This window comes from Lepisosteus oculatus, chromosome 13 (genome assembly GCF_040954835.1).
Source record: "Lepisosteus oculatus isolate fLepOcu1 chromosome 13, fLepOcu1.hap2, whole genome shotgun sequence".
Classification (NCBI taxonomy): Eukaryota; Metazoa; Chordata; class Actinopteri; order Semionotiformes; family Lepisosteidae; genus Lepisosteus; species Lepisosteus oculatus.
In genome coordinates this window covers 11,571,534-11,589,023 of record NC_090708.1, presented here as the reverse complement: position 1 = coordinate 11,589,023, position 17,490 = coordinate 11,571,534, and the positions used below count along the sequence as shown (strand labels likewise).

Genomic DNA, 17,490 nt, shown 5'->3' with positions numbered 1-17,490 from the left:
ACCTTCACACAGCCTCTCCTCCTGCTGTTACTGCTGACGAAAGAGCTCTTACTGGTTAATCAATGGATGAGGAACAGACACAGGTGAGAATGACAGTATTTGACACTTCCACAATTCGTGTTCTCCTTCTGCAACACACCTGAATGAGGGCAGGAGGAAAATTGCTACAGGGTTGATACCAATCGCATATCCCATTTGACCTCTTAAGAGCTGAAAGAAAATTTACAAACATGCTTCAGATAGAAAGCCAAAATCAATTATCTTGTGATGAAGAACTCAGCTGGGCCAAAAATCAGAAGAAACAGTGTTCTTCCAGGACCAGAGTTGGGAACCGCTGGTGTGGGCTCTCCATGTTCTTCACATGTTCATCTGGGTTTTTAGTGGGTGCTCCACTTTCTTCCCACTACCCAACATACAAGTGAGGTGTGACCGGCAGCTCTGAACTGTCTCATTTGATGGTGGTGGTGTTTGAGAGAATTCATAGTTGGAGGCTCTGCTCCCAGTATAACCAGCCTCGATATGACACTACAAACAAAGAGGACCAAATGAGCTTGATTGGCAGAATGGGCTATTCTCATCTGTGGCATTTCTGACATTCTGTTTCTTTGGGAAACATCTTTAAAATGTGACTAGGGGTAACTACCATAAGACTGTGCCATAAGAAAGATTAAGATTCATTATCTGCTCCCTGTAGAATTAAAAATTCCATTATATGAAACACATTTCAGGCAAATTACATCAAAAATAAAGGTACAATAATATCACAAGAAATCACTCAAAATAATTGGACAAAAATCCCGTAGAAATTTGATTGGGACTGGCAATCGAATGGTTAAGGTACAGTACCTGTCTGCACTGTTGAATACAGATGTAGGACAAATGAAATTAGTCTGATCAGTTTGCTGTTCTGCCCTGGGGAGCAGTAGAGTGGAGAGAGGTTTAGAGTTGGCTTTGGCATGGAGCACTTAGCGTGATTGCAATATATGACCTGCAGTTATGGTGTCGCCAGTCCCCTCCCTCTCTCTCTCCTTCCTTGCCTGCATATTTCAAACACATACTAATTACTGTCCCAGTCTGGCTACAGGCTAGATTGAGGACTGGGGAAAGCTACGAGTTTGGGTGCGTCAGACCACCTTTTTGTGCTACATTTCATTTTAAGTGAGCTCTATCAGGGTGCATTGTTAATGCAGTTTAAAACCAAACAGGATTTACAGTAGGAGACACCTTGCATCCAAATGTGACTAATCTCACCTTACCTTATGAAGTACATTTTCCGGGGACACAGGGAAGACCTTCATACAGTATGTGACTTGCCTGTCAATGCAGATTGCACATTACACATACACACTGTGCAGCAGAGGCACAGAAAACAGGAGTGTTTACCTGGCAGTGCTGGCGTGCCTCCTCACCAGCTCAATGACTTTGCCCACGCTGCTGACCGAGCCATCAGTGAGGATGAAGAGCTGGCGAGGGTAGCCCTTGTGGACTGGCTGCCGGAAAACCCAGGACAGGGCCCCGAAAATATTGGTCCCCCCCATGCTGGCTCTCATCTTCTGTACATACTCACATGCCTGGGAGAGAGTGTCCTGTGAAGTGTGCAGCACATGTCAATAGTGGTCAGGCACATGGAAAACCCTATGTGGATCACACATACTGTATCATTCTATGAAATGTAAAAATATTCAGAATTGTACAAATTCTATTCAGTAAATCATCCCATTACATATCTACACAAAAGCTCCAGCAGGTATTTTACACTAGGTGTGTTCATATTTATTGGAGAAATGTAACTCCAGTTGATGCATAATTAAATATCCTGGGCATATGGAAGTTAATTTGTGTTTAGCTCCATTGAGTAATTGTACACCTGCTTTAAAAAAACAATGGATTGGAAAACTTTAATGGATCTAGCAGACAATACGCAAAAAACACAATTAGTTTACCTCACCTTCACAGGGCTGTTAAAGATGTAATAGATAAACTAAACTATTCAGCTTTGAAAACAACAATAATAACTTGGGTGATGTAAGCACCCTTGGGTGGGATGTCCATCAGAGGCACAATTTAGACATGCCAATTAACCCAGTCAGCATGTCTTGGGGAGGTGTGAGGACATCAGAGCTCAGAGGACAGTCCCACAGACACAGGGAATGATGTCACCCAGAAGGCACATCACAGGATCAAACCCAGGGCCTGTGAGCAGTGCTGTCCAACATGCCACTGTGCTGCATGATAAGTAACACATGCAGCAGAGTAAACTAAAAACCTCAATACATCTTTGTTGCATACAGTAATTTAATTCCACCCAGCTGTGTAGACAATCGATTTAATTAAGCTGTAGTCATGAAACTCAAAGCTCATACATACAGCTGGTTGTAAATGCAGGTTGGGTCACCATATGCTCTGATATTTTTGAAACGGGTACTGTGCTTCTGTAATGTTCTAAGTAAACCTGATACTTTGCAGTCAAGGCAACCCACTATTGTGACCCGGACATTAAAAGAGATAACATTGATCCTTATCGACAGTAAAGCACACAAGGAAATTTTCTCAGAAATAACAGCTACTGTTTTAATCAGGAACAATCATGAAAGAATCCTGTGTCCACGCCACTTATTCCTTAGTGGCCTTAAATTTCTCGTCTGTCCAATTTTATTATTCACCTAATTGATTTATTTTCAGATCCAAAAGAGATTGCACTCGAGGGGCACTAAGGCCACTGCAGCTTTCTTCTCCTTGAGATAGTGGAGACAAGCTAAACTCTGTTGCACAGTGCTGAAGAGATTTAAGATTTAATTTTACAACATATGGAAGACACCAGGACAAAGGACAGTTAGTTTCATGAACTATCAGCTACAGTATTGCACTGGTCCTACTATTACATACCTTTGAGAAAAAAAAGAATCTATTTTCCATGAGATATTTTAACTAGCCAGTGCTCACAAAGTTATAAAAGACCATTTTTAAATCTTCTTTATGAAACTGCATATGCAAACCTGACCCAGAGGTACTCACATCATTGCAGATCTTGCTGGTAGAGAAAAGAGTTTGGATGGTGGAACCAAAGCCCACAATATTCAACAGGGTCCCTGGAGGAAGACTCTTAATAGCCACTATCATAGCTTCCTGCAGGGAAGTGGACATAGTATTTAAGAACCTTAACAAGAAGACTGGTCGTTTTAATACAGCTTCTAATGAATCCAGAACCTCATGAATCACTTCATAAGATCAATAAATGCTGGCATTAATTTTTTACTGATTTCTTCTAAAGAAGATCCATACTGCTAAAACAAAGCTGTATATTGTAAGTGCTTGAGTGTCTTTGGATTCTGAGCAGGCACCTTGATTCTGTCGATGTTGGCCCCACTCATACTGCCGCTACGGTCGATGATGAACAGCACCTCCCGTGTAGCCCGGTGGAGATCATATGGGACACTCAGGAGATCTGGGCAGAAGTTGAGCATCAGGACGGGGTTGGAGAGGATGTCTTTGTGGAAACGTTTTCTCACGAATTCCAGCTACAACAAAGTACAAGAGCTCTGTCAAAAAAAAAAGCTTCCGAATTCTGAATTGTGTCACCAATGGGAAAAGTTTTATTTTGTCTCTTTTTGCTAAGGGTACCATCTTTTATAACTTTTAAGAGGTAAAGTCTTGTAACACGAAATGGGCTGCACATACTGGGTGTATATGCTGCTTTACTTTATCGGATATCCTAAAACACAGTAATTCTAAGAGCTTTTGACTCAAGGTGCTGTACAGTAGCACACATACTGTATAACACAAAACACAAACCACAAAGCCTTTGTATAAAAACAGACCATTAAACAAGTTTTAAAAATGCAGACATTTACAAAGTCTCTAAAGGATTTGGCTAATGAGTTCCAAAGTCATGGTGTTGCACACAGTAAGTTTCTCATTCATTGTGTGGGGTCTGGTCTTCACCTGAGTGACAATATCTGAAACAGCAGATCTCAAACTAACAGACTATATTCATGCAAGAATTCTTGAAGATAATCTGGAGTTGTACCATACAGTACATCAATAATGTTACAGTGTGTACTGTACAGTGGTAAGTCATGTACTGTATGTGAAATAGGGCTATCTCACCTTCTTCTCCGGATCTGCCTCTTTCCTGGCACAGCGAACGAAATCGCGGCGGGAGCAGATTTGGTGCTCGTACTCCTCAAAGGTCAGTCGCCCCTTCTCCAGGAGAACGTGGGGGGTGTGGGGCTCTGAGAGGCAACACCAAGCCATGAGAGACAACACTTCCACTGTGTGGAGGTTATGAGGAAAGAGCCATTGTTCATAAGCCCCTTTTATCACCAGCAGAACACTGGTGTTCTCTTATGGTTGGGAACTCAAATGCAACTATTACAATTTCTTGAATATTATAATTGTACAAATGAATATACAGTGTTCAAATGCTGAACTTTTTAAACAGTTTCAACAGAAGTTTTAAAATGAAATTGATTTGCCTATCAGGGTGAAGATTTCAATACCCTTATGTCCAAGAGATGTCTGTGGAACCTAATATTACAAACATTATCACAGAGATGTCTTATGTGTTTGATGCATTAAAATCTACTGTATTTTTCAAGCTATCAAACTATCAAGCTCTCAGACAATTAATAGTTTTAAAAGTACCAGCATACACAAATATTTAACAACCTATGCCAATATACCAATTCAAAACTGCACTGATCTCAACTATCACTGCCAATGCTGAGTAAAAACACATACTTTTGCTGCCTGGTTGCACTGTAAGAAGACAAATTTGCACAGAATTACACAGTAACGATAATCTAATAAATAGTTTTTAGATTCAACCATAAACCACTCCCAGCACATCAAAGTGCACTGTACTGTATATGCTATACAAACTGAACACAGTACACCTCTTACTGCTGACTTGCTTTTGCCTCCCTCTAACCCCACTCTGGTGCCTCAGTGTTAGTGTCCCCCAGTGGTCTCACCACTCAGGTGAAGGATAATCTCCAGGTGGCGGTCATATGGGTGTTTCTCAGCAAGGGTGATGTATGTAGCTGAGGCTGACTGGGCGCTAGGGTCTGCATCAGCTCTCAGAGCATGAGTGGGGCTCTCCAGACCTCCAAAGGCAAGGACCGATAGGGACAGTAAACAAAACACAAAACAATCCCAGATTTAAATTAAATCGTCAATATACTGCACTAACAATATATTAACAAATTAAGGAAGCTCCCATGAAATGCATGCTTTGTTTCATACAGGTTCAAAATATATGCTGCACACCTTAAGAATGTGATCTCTCATCTTTTTCACAACATGCTTTTCTGTACTGGAACCAATTGGCTAGGCTACAGGCTTTACTAATCTCCTACCACTTATCTATTCCCACATATTCCCATTATATTTTCTCTCACACAATGCAATCTGAACTCATGAGAAAAAAAGAAAAAAACACTCGTAACCTTAACCACCACCCTGAACAGCAGGCACTCCTGGAATATCTGACTTAGCATTTTCTCAGTTGTTATTGTTTTTGTCTTTTGTTGACTTAGAAAAACACTACTACTACTACAGAGATAAAATATAGAGTGCTGCCAAGACATAAAACCAGTGCCCTGTAAGTCAGGTAGTATTTTCTGAAGGCTGGATATAGGATAGTTTCAGCACATACAAGGTAAACATAGGGTATTTTGAGTATGCAGTGGGTTGTGCTTAAGATAGCACACCATTTCAAATTAGAGCCACATGTATTTACACTGCTGACAAAAGGATTTTCTAACACTTCTATTCTACTATATTTTTGTGAGTTGCTATACCTCCCACACCGTAAGGGCCACAAATACGTCATTCTTATAGATTTAGCTAATCCATGAACTCTTCAGGACCCTAATAAATCATAAAACATTATTTTTAAAAACTAGATTAGCCTTTGTAAGTAATTGATGGCCAAGACTTAATTCAAACTGGCAGGTCCTCCAGCTCCAGAGAACAGTATTTTTACCATCCCTTCACATTCTAGAAAAAGTGGCATAAAGACCTCTTTTTTTTTTCTTTAGAGCGACATAAGAGGAACGTGACTGATTAAAATAAGTGAATGCAAATGTTCTGCCTCCTCTCCCATGGGAAACCATTGATTGTGGACTGATTAAATATTCTAATTGACCACCTCTTTACTCCTGGCTAACACAATTTGGAAAAACTCCATATTGGTCTCCCCTCTCTCTCTCTGTTTGAATTTGAAACAATCCAGCACACTGACATATTGCATAAAAACCAGTCAGACCCAACTGTATCCTGCAGTAAATCAGTTTATTAGACTGACTCAAACTATTGATTTTTTTCCTTCCCCTCGCCACACACATACACACATACATGTTTCAGAATCCGAAATATGCTGTTGGGAAAAATTGTGAATAACAACCTAGGGAGATGAGGGGTTCTCTTGCCAACTTTTAATAGGTTTAATTTTTGTTTTGTTCTTTTTGGCTTTGATTACTGATTCAGGAATGGTGTCAATATGTCTGCCATGTGGCAGAAACTATTGTACTAGAGCTGTAAAGCTTTTTGTTATTCTATAGAAAGTCACATTTTTATGAAATTTTGTAAGACTATATAATGAACATGGTACCCCGTGGGTTAGAGCAACACATACTACATTGCCATTGTATTTGGTAGTGTCTTATACTTTTTAACAGCTAGTTTTGTGTTTAATTGCATGTGTAAAGACAGTTATAGTTATGCAACATAAAAAGTGTTACAAAATTATCTGTACTAAATACAGGAAAACTGATGATAGCACAGACTGTACACTACTAGCAACAACATACATTTAACATTAAAATGATATATTAAAGTGTCTTTCAGTTTACAGCTACTTATTATTAAGTTATTAGGCTATTTTTGCATAAATATAACATTTTCAGAATGTTTATTTTCTTGACTGGTGTGAGACTGTCACAGAAGCAGGACGTTTCTTAGGTCCTTCATCTAATAGGATACATATTGCACAGCTGGGGCGGGGGATGGAGGGAGGTTATCTGCTGGTCATTTATGTCTATGCATAAGAAATATGGGAAGAACTGTAATTTGTATATTAATAGGACTCTAGAATGTCATGACTTCAAAATGGAGATAAATTGTGCATTTTAGAATATGTGCACAGACCAATTGAAAATAATAAATGGAACTTTACAGAAAAAAATAAGTTAAATAATGTACAGTAGGCACACAAATGGTGCCACAACATTTTAATTAATGCATTTCATTAATGACATGCAAATTGCTACCAGAAAACTCAAGTGTACTGAAATACTGTATGTTGTATTATGTTTCACTAATGAGGAATGCAAGTTCACTGGTTGTCTGTACAAATGAACAGAAGAATCTATCAGCAGAACCATTTATTATGTACAGTAGATGTCTATTCAGCTGTGATTGGTATGTTGTGTATCGTTTTCACCGAGATCTGATGATCAGTGTCAGTGTCTCACCTGCTAGCAGACAAGCTCCCCTCACCAGCAATTCGAAGTTCAGCTCATAGGGCAGTGTAGTCGAGGCCTGACAGGTGAAAATGGCATGGATGCACTGCGGGTCAGAGTCTGGAGTCTTTTCCTGCTTCCCAGATGTAGCACCAAAGCAGGTGGTAGGACTGAAAGAGCACAGGGTTACCTGGTAAACTGAGGATGCCAGCATCCATATACAGTACTGTACTGTACCTAGTCTTACGGGCAATTATCCAAACACACATGTAGACTAACACATTTCCTCCAGAAATGTGCAGACCTAAAAGAATTTCAGTCAAAGGAAATTGTTAATTTTTTCATTATCGTAATTATAATCATCAATAAAGAAGTAGAAATTGGAGGAACAAAATATCCAGACGTGTCCTGATGACATTTGTACTGAACATAAAAAAAGATGATCAATCTTTGATTGATGGTCGAAGTCAATGTTAAGAAATATTTTGCGATTGGATTTTGTATTCAATAAGGCTTCAGCAATTAAAATTATTTAATTTTCTAAACATTTCTGTTCTTAAACAAACACTGTAAAGCCAAGTACAGCACGTTTATTTATGATGATATAAATGTATGTGCGATAAAACAGATTACATCTGAGTGTGGTTTAATACTGTACTTTTGTAACATGTTGGATTAATGGTCCAGATCAGTCCTCCCTGTCCTCCTGTACACCCACTGAACTTTTCTGTTTTGTATATTTTTTAAGCCTGTTGTAATGAAGTTCTTGGACCTTCAGCACCAATATCAGTTGAACTTGAACTTGAACTTTATTGCCATATGTAACCGGTACTGGTACAATGGAATTCTTACTTACAGAAAGTCTCTCAATTGTAAAACAAGTGTAAAAAAAAAAAAAAAAAGTTGGTAACCATTTCCAATACTATTGCATTTAAGAAATAAACAATCACTGCAAACTATCATAAAAAACACAGAGAATACCATAAATACAACCACAACATCACTACATTGATTTCAATGCTGCCTGTGGAGATACTGGGCCACTCAAGTTCCATAGTTTCAGTAGCCTAAAATGAGTTTCCATCACCGACCACTGCCACGCAGAAAAGATTCGTAAGGTGACAGAACATGATGGTCACTGGAGCAAACAGTAGAGAGGCAGCTACACATTTCCCTTTGAAATCTCAGAGGTGTTGCACGTCACAACATTGGTAACTGCAGAAGAGGAGGCTAACATAACATTTTGCCACAGTTAAACACTGGAAATGTTAACCTTGAGGCTGTTTGAACTGACACATTAGTCATGTCTGCTGTTACCTTTCATGACACCTCTGAAGCACCTGCGCCAACAACCATGCCTCCTGTGAGGCCACTTACATCCGCTTTCTTTCCCACAATGCAGTAAACTGACGAGAGGTCCTGCTCTGCTTCTACTTTTCAGTCTTCATTTTGTGACAGCAAGTGCACTGGGCCATTCCGTGGAACAAAGTACCATTTTATACCATTCCTGAATATTTTGGTTGGGCAGAACCTTGCATAAAGAAGGTCTTCCCTTCACTCAGTAAAAATGCACATTTCCTTGTGCTGTAGTGAGTCCAAGAACGCCTTAAGTATTCTGACCTCAAATCTGACGACATATTCTGCGTAATTTATAGACAGACGTTGTGGCTTTATATAATGGATGAAAACCACAAATCTTGTTACAGTTTAATATCATCAGCACATTTAGGCACACGTTGTTAATAGTTTTGTGCTAAATCAAAGAAAGTGAATTCCAACCTACCCATTCTCATCACACCGCCCCCCAGTTTCGTTCTTGGTTTGAGCCATTCTAGTCACAATGGGAGTGAACACTGAAGGGAATACGAGATGGATTGCTCCATTGTGCAATGTTGAGAGTTCCAGGGTGGTGCTGATGATGACAGTTACTATGTTCATTGGAGCAATCACCCCCGTGCCAACAATAAAAGTGGTTCGCTCCAAGTCTTCATCCAGGACGAGGTGTCCTGTAAGCACATATTTGTAGAGCAGACAGCACTGAAACATTGTTGTTTTAAGAGAGATGCTGGTTAAGAGAATTCTTTATGGAAAATAACTGCTGTGTATTTATGTAGTTAGGTTGTACACTGCTTTTCATATTTCAGTTTCAAAATAATATGAAGTTATCAAACATATTGAATATGAAAAAGAAATGCATAACATTATATATATAATATAATATAATAATTAATATATAAAAACATATATATATAATGTTCTATACAGTATATACGTTTTAAAATATATATGTCCCACTCAAAATTAATGTATCTAAAAATATATATTATACATCTTTTTGAGTGATGTGTTTTTGTCAACAACAGTACAATATTTGAAGTAAAATTAAGAGTTTTTAAGTCATTAAATAATGTATTTACATTAATAAATCATTACAATTTACATGGCACACTATTATGTCCTTTCTGAAGTCATACATCCAGAATACAGTCGTATTACAGGCATTTTAGAAGCATACAACAAAACAAGAAATGTCCTTTATCATACACATGACTCTGACTATTCAGTGCAGGAAAAAAAAAACATTCTTCCATTCTTGGGCATATTAGTATAATTTTTTAAACTAATGCAATTCCAAATGGATGCTTTGAGCTTAATCCATTTGTCATTCTTTTTTGCTTAGGTCTGCAAAGACATGTTATTACGGTAAAAGAAGAATAGCGGCCTTTTAGGTGATCTATACTGAGCCTGAAACATTTCTTCTAGTGCAAAAGGGTTTGCTGTTCTCTCTACCAATCTGGTCTGAGCTAATGGAAGTGCTAAAGAGCAAAGCGGTTTTTCATTATAAAGTACTGTTTTCATCTGCTGGATCCATTAAAGGATTAAACTGACTTTGTTCAGTGATTACTTTACACAGAGCATCTACTGGAACTATGGACCCACAAAAAGCTGCCACTCATAAGTCTGGACTGACTACACTGGCAATGACTAACATCCACCATCCACTTTTAAACTGCTTTTACAAGTTAAAGAGCCTATCCTGACAAGCAACAGTGGTGAGGAAGAATACACCCTGGACGGGACACAATCATTCACACACCAGGACCAATTATCTCAGAAGCCAATTAACCTACCAATATGTCTTTGGAGTTTGGAAGGAAACTGTAGTACCTGGAGGAAGCCCATGCAAACACAAGGAGAACATATACATTTCTCAAGTCTGGAATTGAACCCAGGGCCCCAGTGCAGTAAGGTAGCGATGCAAACCACTGCGTCACCCTGCCACCTGTTATCAAATTAATTGATAAGTAATTAATTTGTTATTTTTTGTTTCCAAGCAACTGAAATCCTTGGGATCAGGAGTGGAGATTTTTGGCATTTAGCCTTGGTCACTTTGCCATGTCCATTATCCAAAGGAAATCAGTCCACCTCCTGCAAAATCTTTAAACATTGAGAAGAGATGAAAAGAATCCCAAGGCTGCATTAAAACTCAGATGGCAAAATGCCCGAGAGACATTCTCTTAGAAAATGACTTTTCTAGAGAACAGCTCAGACATCCATCATAGATCTGGGAATATTGCTGTCACCAATGACAAACTGGCATTCAACCAACTCCCTGATTTTTTTATGCCCGCTTATTTATTGTAATGTTCTTACAGTTTGATATGGGTAACTTACGGTAATGGAATGGATTGTGTAACATTCTCTAACAAGTGTAATGCACCCTTCAAGTCCTTTGTATTCTCGTTGCCTCTTGCTGAGACCCAGATTCTTACCATTGGTGCACTGGAAGTCCAGGCTGGAGCTGCCACAGCAGTTCCAGTCCTTACCATTAGAGCACTGCGGCTCCACAGCTGAGCTGGCGCAGCAGTCCAGGCAGCAGTCTTCAGCCTTGGCTCTGCTCTGAATCTGCACGCTCACCATCCTTCCAGCAATCACGGCCTCGAATCCCACTACCACTTCCGTTTCTTGCAGAGGGTATACAAACACGCCTAAAGCATGACGTCAGACCAAAAACAAAAACAATTGAGAGAGAGATAAACTATGAAGTCTGTGCATACACCCGTCTAAGACACAGACATGGATGCTAAAATACTGTACCTTAAATACTGGAGTGGTACTGTATATACACAAGCTGCAGCAACATCAACCTTACCTTCCACTGGTTCGGAATGTGGGTTAAGATAGGTAAGGTGGGCAGTGATGCCCAGGGAGCAGCCGTTGGCACAGGACTTGATGCATGAAGCTTTAAGCAACAGTGGAGCCCAGGTAGAACGGTTCAATAAACCTGGCATCTTCGGTTGGGTACAGGAGCTGCTGGGAAACCCAGGCAAGGGTAACAGGAAAAGGGTGCACTGGTTAACAGGACTGCAGGGAAAGAAGCGAAAGGGATTTAATTTCACCAAGAAAAGCACAATTCTTTCCTCTGCTCCAGGAAGTTATGATGTGTTTTCTCTATTGAATTGGAAAAGAAACACACATGAAGATAGAAAGAGTTCACGGTGACATCCTGGGTCAGAGAAACAGAACAATGAATCGGGTTTTACTTGCAGGTTTCAAGAGTTCTCAGAGGTGGCAGAAAATTCAGTGTATGTTTACTGGCTCATTGTAATGTCATTTTGGAAGAAACACTCTCTGTCAAAGTAAATTGCTGTTGTCTGATTAAATAAGCTTAAGAAAAGCGGGCAATATCCATGGCACTAGAACCAAGAACACAATCCAACAAGCAAGAACAGGTCAATGTCAGTTTTATAACAATATAATGAAGCAGTATTTTTAAAAAAGGTACATATTCTGATAATGCGTGTTTTTTTATTTTTCGTTTGAAGGACTATGCATGCAGGGCTACGAGGAATTTCGGTAACTGGTTTCATACACTGAACAAAACCTTGGGTGCTGGTGGGCTATAGCTGTTGTTCACATTCATCCTTGAAAATGTAAGTGCTCACCTGAACAGCACTGCATAATCCCTATTCAATAAAAAACGCACAGTCAATACAAAAGACATTAATGTATTTGCTCCAGCTGTGGTGCAATATTTACAAACGTCCCCTCTGAAAGTGTCTGAGGTTGGTTACCAGGATATTCCCCATGCTGCAGTGCACAGCAACCTTCAGGTCAGGCAGGCAGCTTTATTAATGGACAGTTCAATCATTAACAGCTCTGTCAACATTCCAGAAGGACTAGGCTGGATGCAAGATGCTGTCTAATGTAAAAGTTTAGGTTCATGTCCAGGAGGTGTTGAAGCTGACCACTCTCTTGGGTCTCTGGCTGGAGAATACAGAAGGTCACAGCGATGGGCAGTGATGACTCCTGGTCTACAGTTCATCTACTTTTATTCTGTGTTGCAGGATGGGTAAGAATGGTAGTGCCAGCTGTGCCAAGCAATAACTTGATGTTCCTTTGTTATTCACTTCCTCTGTCCAGCTTCAAACTCTCAGAGAAATTACCCCATGCCTTGTCTCTCTGTTGCTTGACTGTACTACCGGCTCAGGCTCATATTAAAGCAGCAATGTTAATGTTCAGAGTGTCAAAACCGAGAACCATGTATTCATTTTTTTACTTTCACCCAACTAATCTTATTAATAACTTATTTATTTTGTAATGTAGTGGGAAACTTCTATTTTTATGTCACATTAGCTGCTGTTCATCTTATTGTACAGTTTAGTGATCAGGACAAAAGCCAAAGTAAATTTTGATGGTGATAAACTCTTCAAGAACAGTCATGTATTATTGTTATTTCTGTCTTGTTGGAATCACAGTTCAGTTGCTTAACTCTCTGGATCACTGTTATTAGGATGTTAATATGTGTCCTATTACAATTAATTGCAATACGTTCTTAGGACATATATACTAGTCTTATGAAGTCAAAAGTATTCACATCCATTAACACATACAGTAATACATTCACAGAGAGTAAAGCCTTTTAAGACAATGTTTTTCTGTGTTGCTGAGCATTAGTCACCACTTAAACCTTAATTTATCAAAAATATGAATGCAATAAACAAAACAAGGCAAGCTGTCTCAAGTTGCTTTTACTTCATTCCATAGATAAAATCTACACTGAAGTTCATATTATTTTATAGAAAGGTTTATCTTGAGATCACATAATCATAGCCTGAAGTATTGTGTTTGACTAGTGCAGTAAAAAATTGATGCATTATTCAGAAAAAAAACTGGCAGCCACAACATTTCAGTAATAATAATTTCTTAAATTTATGTAGCACTTTCCATCTGAAAGCTTTTCAAAGCACTTCTCATAGAAGAAGAAAGCTACTACATATACCACTGTAGAAGCCAATACTATATATGCCAGCAGTGAAAAATTACTTCTCCAGTTGAATTAAGGGAAAACTTTAGGAAAACCAAACTGTAGAAGCCCAGAGTGGAATTTAGCAAGGATATCAGGATTCACATCCCCATTCTCTACAACATGTGATTTTTAATTAACAAAGTAGTCAAGGACTTTGGTTTAATGTCTCATCTTCTGCATCACAGTGTCTAGAGAAATTGTGGTTCGGGGGGAACAGTATCACTTCCTAGTTCACCAACAACACTTGCATAAGAAACCTGGTTTTCCTTAGAGGCCCATTTCCAGCACTGACCAGCTCCAGCCCTGCTTAGGTTCTGAGATCTGGCCTGACCAGGCTACAGGATGGCAATACTGTTGAACCATGATGGTATACTTCCCTACATTTATCACATAAAAAAGAACATTTAAAGTTTTTCCTGTGGTCAGCCAACATCCCTATTCTCTCACTGTATTTTATATGAATAAAGATGTATGAATGTCAATGTGTTTAGAGATATTTTTATATGATTATATTTCATTAAATCATTTCCACATTTTTAAATGTTTACCAATGCTACACAATTTTCATGCATATACTGTAGTATACTAAGTAAATTCTGAACAGGCATTGACAAAAAGTCTCACTGTGTGCCGAAGAAATGTTATGAACAGTTAGTCAACTATTACATTTCATTTAATGAAATGCTGTATTGCTGTTTTGCCAGGAATATGTTGTGTGTATGTCCCTTAGTTAAATAAGTTGTTGCAAAATGCAGCTTTTTTGCTTCCTTTTCACAGACTTGGTTTTTACCAAGCTTGTATGCACATGCTGAGTGTTATGATTGGAATCATTCCAACACAGAACTGAGATCTGGTGCAGAAAATTACTTATGTGATAAGCTTCATCATCTTTTTCATGACTTTTGATGATAAAAAGTGATTGCACAGAAAATAGTTTTAAAAAATGTGTTCATACTTAAAGCAGAAATCGTAATTATTTGATTTTTATCTTTGTCCAACTGTATTTTGTATTGAATGCAAATATCAGCAGGATCATATCATGGCCAGCTTGTGCTTTTGATAGGTGGCAAAGTGTAATTGCTGCAAAAGTGATACCATTTCCCGTGCTCATTTACAACAATGTTTAGCAGAAAATATGCAATTTAAAACTAATTAGCAATACACCTTGCATTTGTTAAAAGAAGAGGTATGATTGCTGGGTGATGCTGGTCACAGCTGAATGAGCCCCTGATTATAGCAGCAATGGTAACTGTTTGTTCTAACTCAGGTAATGGCCTTTTTAGCTCTGTTCTCAAAGTAAATCAACAAAACCCATCTGCTTATTTCACTCACTAAAAGTGCATTTGGTCACACCTCAGTGGGTACAATGAGACACAGGAATGGCAGGTATAACGACTTGACCAAAATCATTAAAGAGGCATTTTCAAAACACTCTAGGATATACAGTAGCAAATCACAACCAGACCCAAGGAAATGCTGCACATGTCCTGAAGGTGTGGGGTTAGTGTCAGCTGAAGTAAGCGGTGGAATGTCATGTTTCATGTTTTATGGTCAAGTAGCAATGATCTCATATCATCAAAACCACTGTTGAGCAACACTTTATATGTTTTCTTTGAGTCTGAGAAACACACAGTTTAGTTAAGATAAAAGAAAAACATTTCTTTCTGTAAGACACGTACATTAAAATGTTCAACTGAAGGATAATTGTAATATGTATGTACCAACAACTATGAACAGAAAGCAGAAAACATGGGTGCAATGTGGTCTGCACAAGAATACAGCAATACAGTACAAGGAGGAAAAGTATGGCCGCAAACCTCAAAGATCAGCTGCCTATACTTTCTGACTGGCAGGTGGACATTCAGCTTACTATATTATTTGCATGCAGCACTTAATGATTTCCTTAAACAGCAATGGAAAGGCCTCTTTATAGGCCATGGAAAACGTCTTCACTTGGCAGTGATTTCCTGTAGTACACAATGTTACTGAGGCTGTGATAACCAGCAGGCGTGACTCACTAGATCTGAGATTGCTGAGAGGCTTTACAGCTACAGCCCACACACACCTGACTTACAGTAAACCCTAAACAGATGGCCAAAGGATCGGCCAAAAGGATACTTGGGTTCAACTTAGGTTTAAATTCAAGGTTTTGTAAACTTTTGACCTTTATGCAAATGCAAAGCTCATTATTTTAAAGATAATAATTACAAAAAAGGAATTGTCCTTTTTTATTGAAACTCGACACTCCATTACAACTCTTAGAAAATCATGGAACGGATGAGAGCAGTACGGGTTTTCCTTCCTCGTACAGAAGGCATCATCTACTGTCATGTACTGTACACTGTCAGAGCACCAAGCCCACTGGAGGACTAGCACAGCATTCACTGACAGCACATCAATTCACTCAATCTCAACAAGCCAGAAGGAGTCTGTTACAGTATGTCCCGGGATGCACCAGCCAAGTCCCTTCCCCAGTGATGCTAAACTAATAATTCGCTGACACCTGGGAAATCTTGGCCATAGTTGGACTAATGACATGCTCAAGGCTCAGTTTTTGGTCATCGTATCACAGTAAACAAAGTCTAGCCTTAAAAAGGGTTCAAAGACGGGCTGAATGGCCTTCTAAGATTTCTAATCTTTCTAATGTTCTCAGAAAGCCACAGATAATATTTGGTCAGTGTTGTATATACTATAAACATCTGCAGTCAGGAGAAAACAACATCTTACTCCTTTGACAGTAAGTTGACTGAACCACACTGACGCTGTCAATCAACTATGATTCAACACTGCCATCAAAGCATGTGACAGTGAACGGTCTTGCTGTTTCTGAGAATTAGCAAAAACAATGCTCAATAGCCTTGTTGAAGGCTTGATCCCGAAATTGTTTTTGCTTGATTTGCATAAATTGGGCCATTTTGAGTCTTTTGGGAGGGTCAAACAGAGAGCATTGCACGGTCACTTTTCAGTCACTTGCAGTCCATCAACACCTCTTTAAATAATTAGGTTATTCCATCTGGTCTGATAAAATGATTTCTGCAGACGACCAGAAACTGTACGCTAACAAGGAGCAGTTTTTAAGATTCCTGAAAGGACATGTGGCCTTGATCATACAGGTATATGTAAAATGTCGAGTTAAACATGTTATTGTTGATTTGTTGAGGTGATTGATGTGTCTTCACCAAGGCAATTAAATTTCAAAACAATTTATTAACTGAAAGTAGAGTGGCATAACAAAAGGTTTCCAAATATTACTAACATACTGTATGCTATGTATTTATAATTGACTTGCTGCATATAATCAAGAGAAACTCAGAGACATTAACATTAACAATTTTAAATACACACAGCTCCTGTTCAATTACTGAAAATTGTTTAAAGAGACACAATACACGGGAAAAAAAAATATTTCCAACGCATCTTCTGGGTTTGGTCTTATTACCAACAAATGCTACAGTAGCAGTCTCATTAAGATTGAGAACTGACTGTTGAGGGGACTTCGGGACGTGAAGAACTTTCAGTAAATACTGGAAACTTGGTTCACTTTCAAAAGCAATTTGATTATGTACAGTGGGTGTAAAATGAAATTACTGCAAACCATGTCTTTCAGTATATGTAAAGGATCCGTGCTACGGAGACTAGATTCAGAGTGTTCCCTAGAAAACGTGCTCACAAGGTCTTTACAGGCAAAACAAGTCTGTGAAGCAACAAGTGGCCTTC

General features: G+C 38.8%; 1 protein-coding gene across 5 annotated transcripts in view; it reads right to left on the bottom strand.

Moving 5' to 3' along the window:
- vwa5b2 (von Willebrand factor A domain containing 5B2) overlaps nucleotides 1-17,490 on the bottom strand; it is a 29,065-nt gene that overhangs the window by 10,411 nt on the left and 1,164 nt on the right. For 2 of the 5 annotated variants that reach the window (XM_069197257.1, XM_069197260.1), the window contains 9 exons: nucleotides 11,617-11,828; nucleotides 11,237-11,452; nucleotides 9,247-9,469; nucleotides 7,476-7,633; nucleotides 4,974-5,105; nucleotides 4,108-4,232; nucleotides 3,342-3,518; nucleotides 3,016-3,126; nucleotides 1,384-1,586 (listed from right to left, as the gene is read on the bottom strand). In XM_069197257.1, the coding sequence (XP_069053358.1) occupies nucleotides 1,384-1,586; nucleotides 3,016-3,126; nucleotides 3,342-3,518; nucleotides 4,108-4,232; nucleotides 4,974-5,105; nucleotides 7,476-7,633; nucleotides 9,247-9,469; nucleotides 11,237-11,452; nucleotides 11,617-11,755 (1,484 nt within the window). In that variant the 5' untranslated portion in view covers nucleotides 11,756-11,828. The remainder of the gene's footprint in view (nucleotides 1-1,383; nucleotides 1,587-3,015; nucleotides 3,127-3,341; nucleotides 3,519-4,107; nucleotides 4,233-4,973; nucleotides 5,106-7,475; nucleotides 7,634-9,246; nucleotides 9,470-11,236; nucleotides 11,453-11,616; nucleotides 11,829-17,490) is intronic. The other 3 variants (XM_069197261.1, XM_069197258.1, XM_069197259.1) reach the window with 3 other exon arrangements.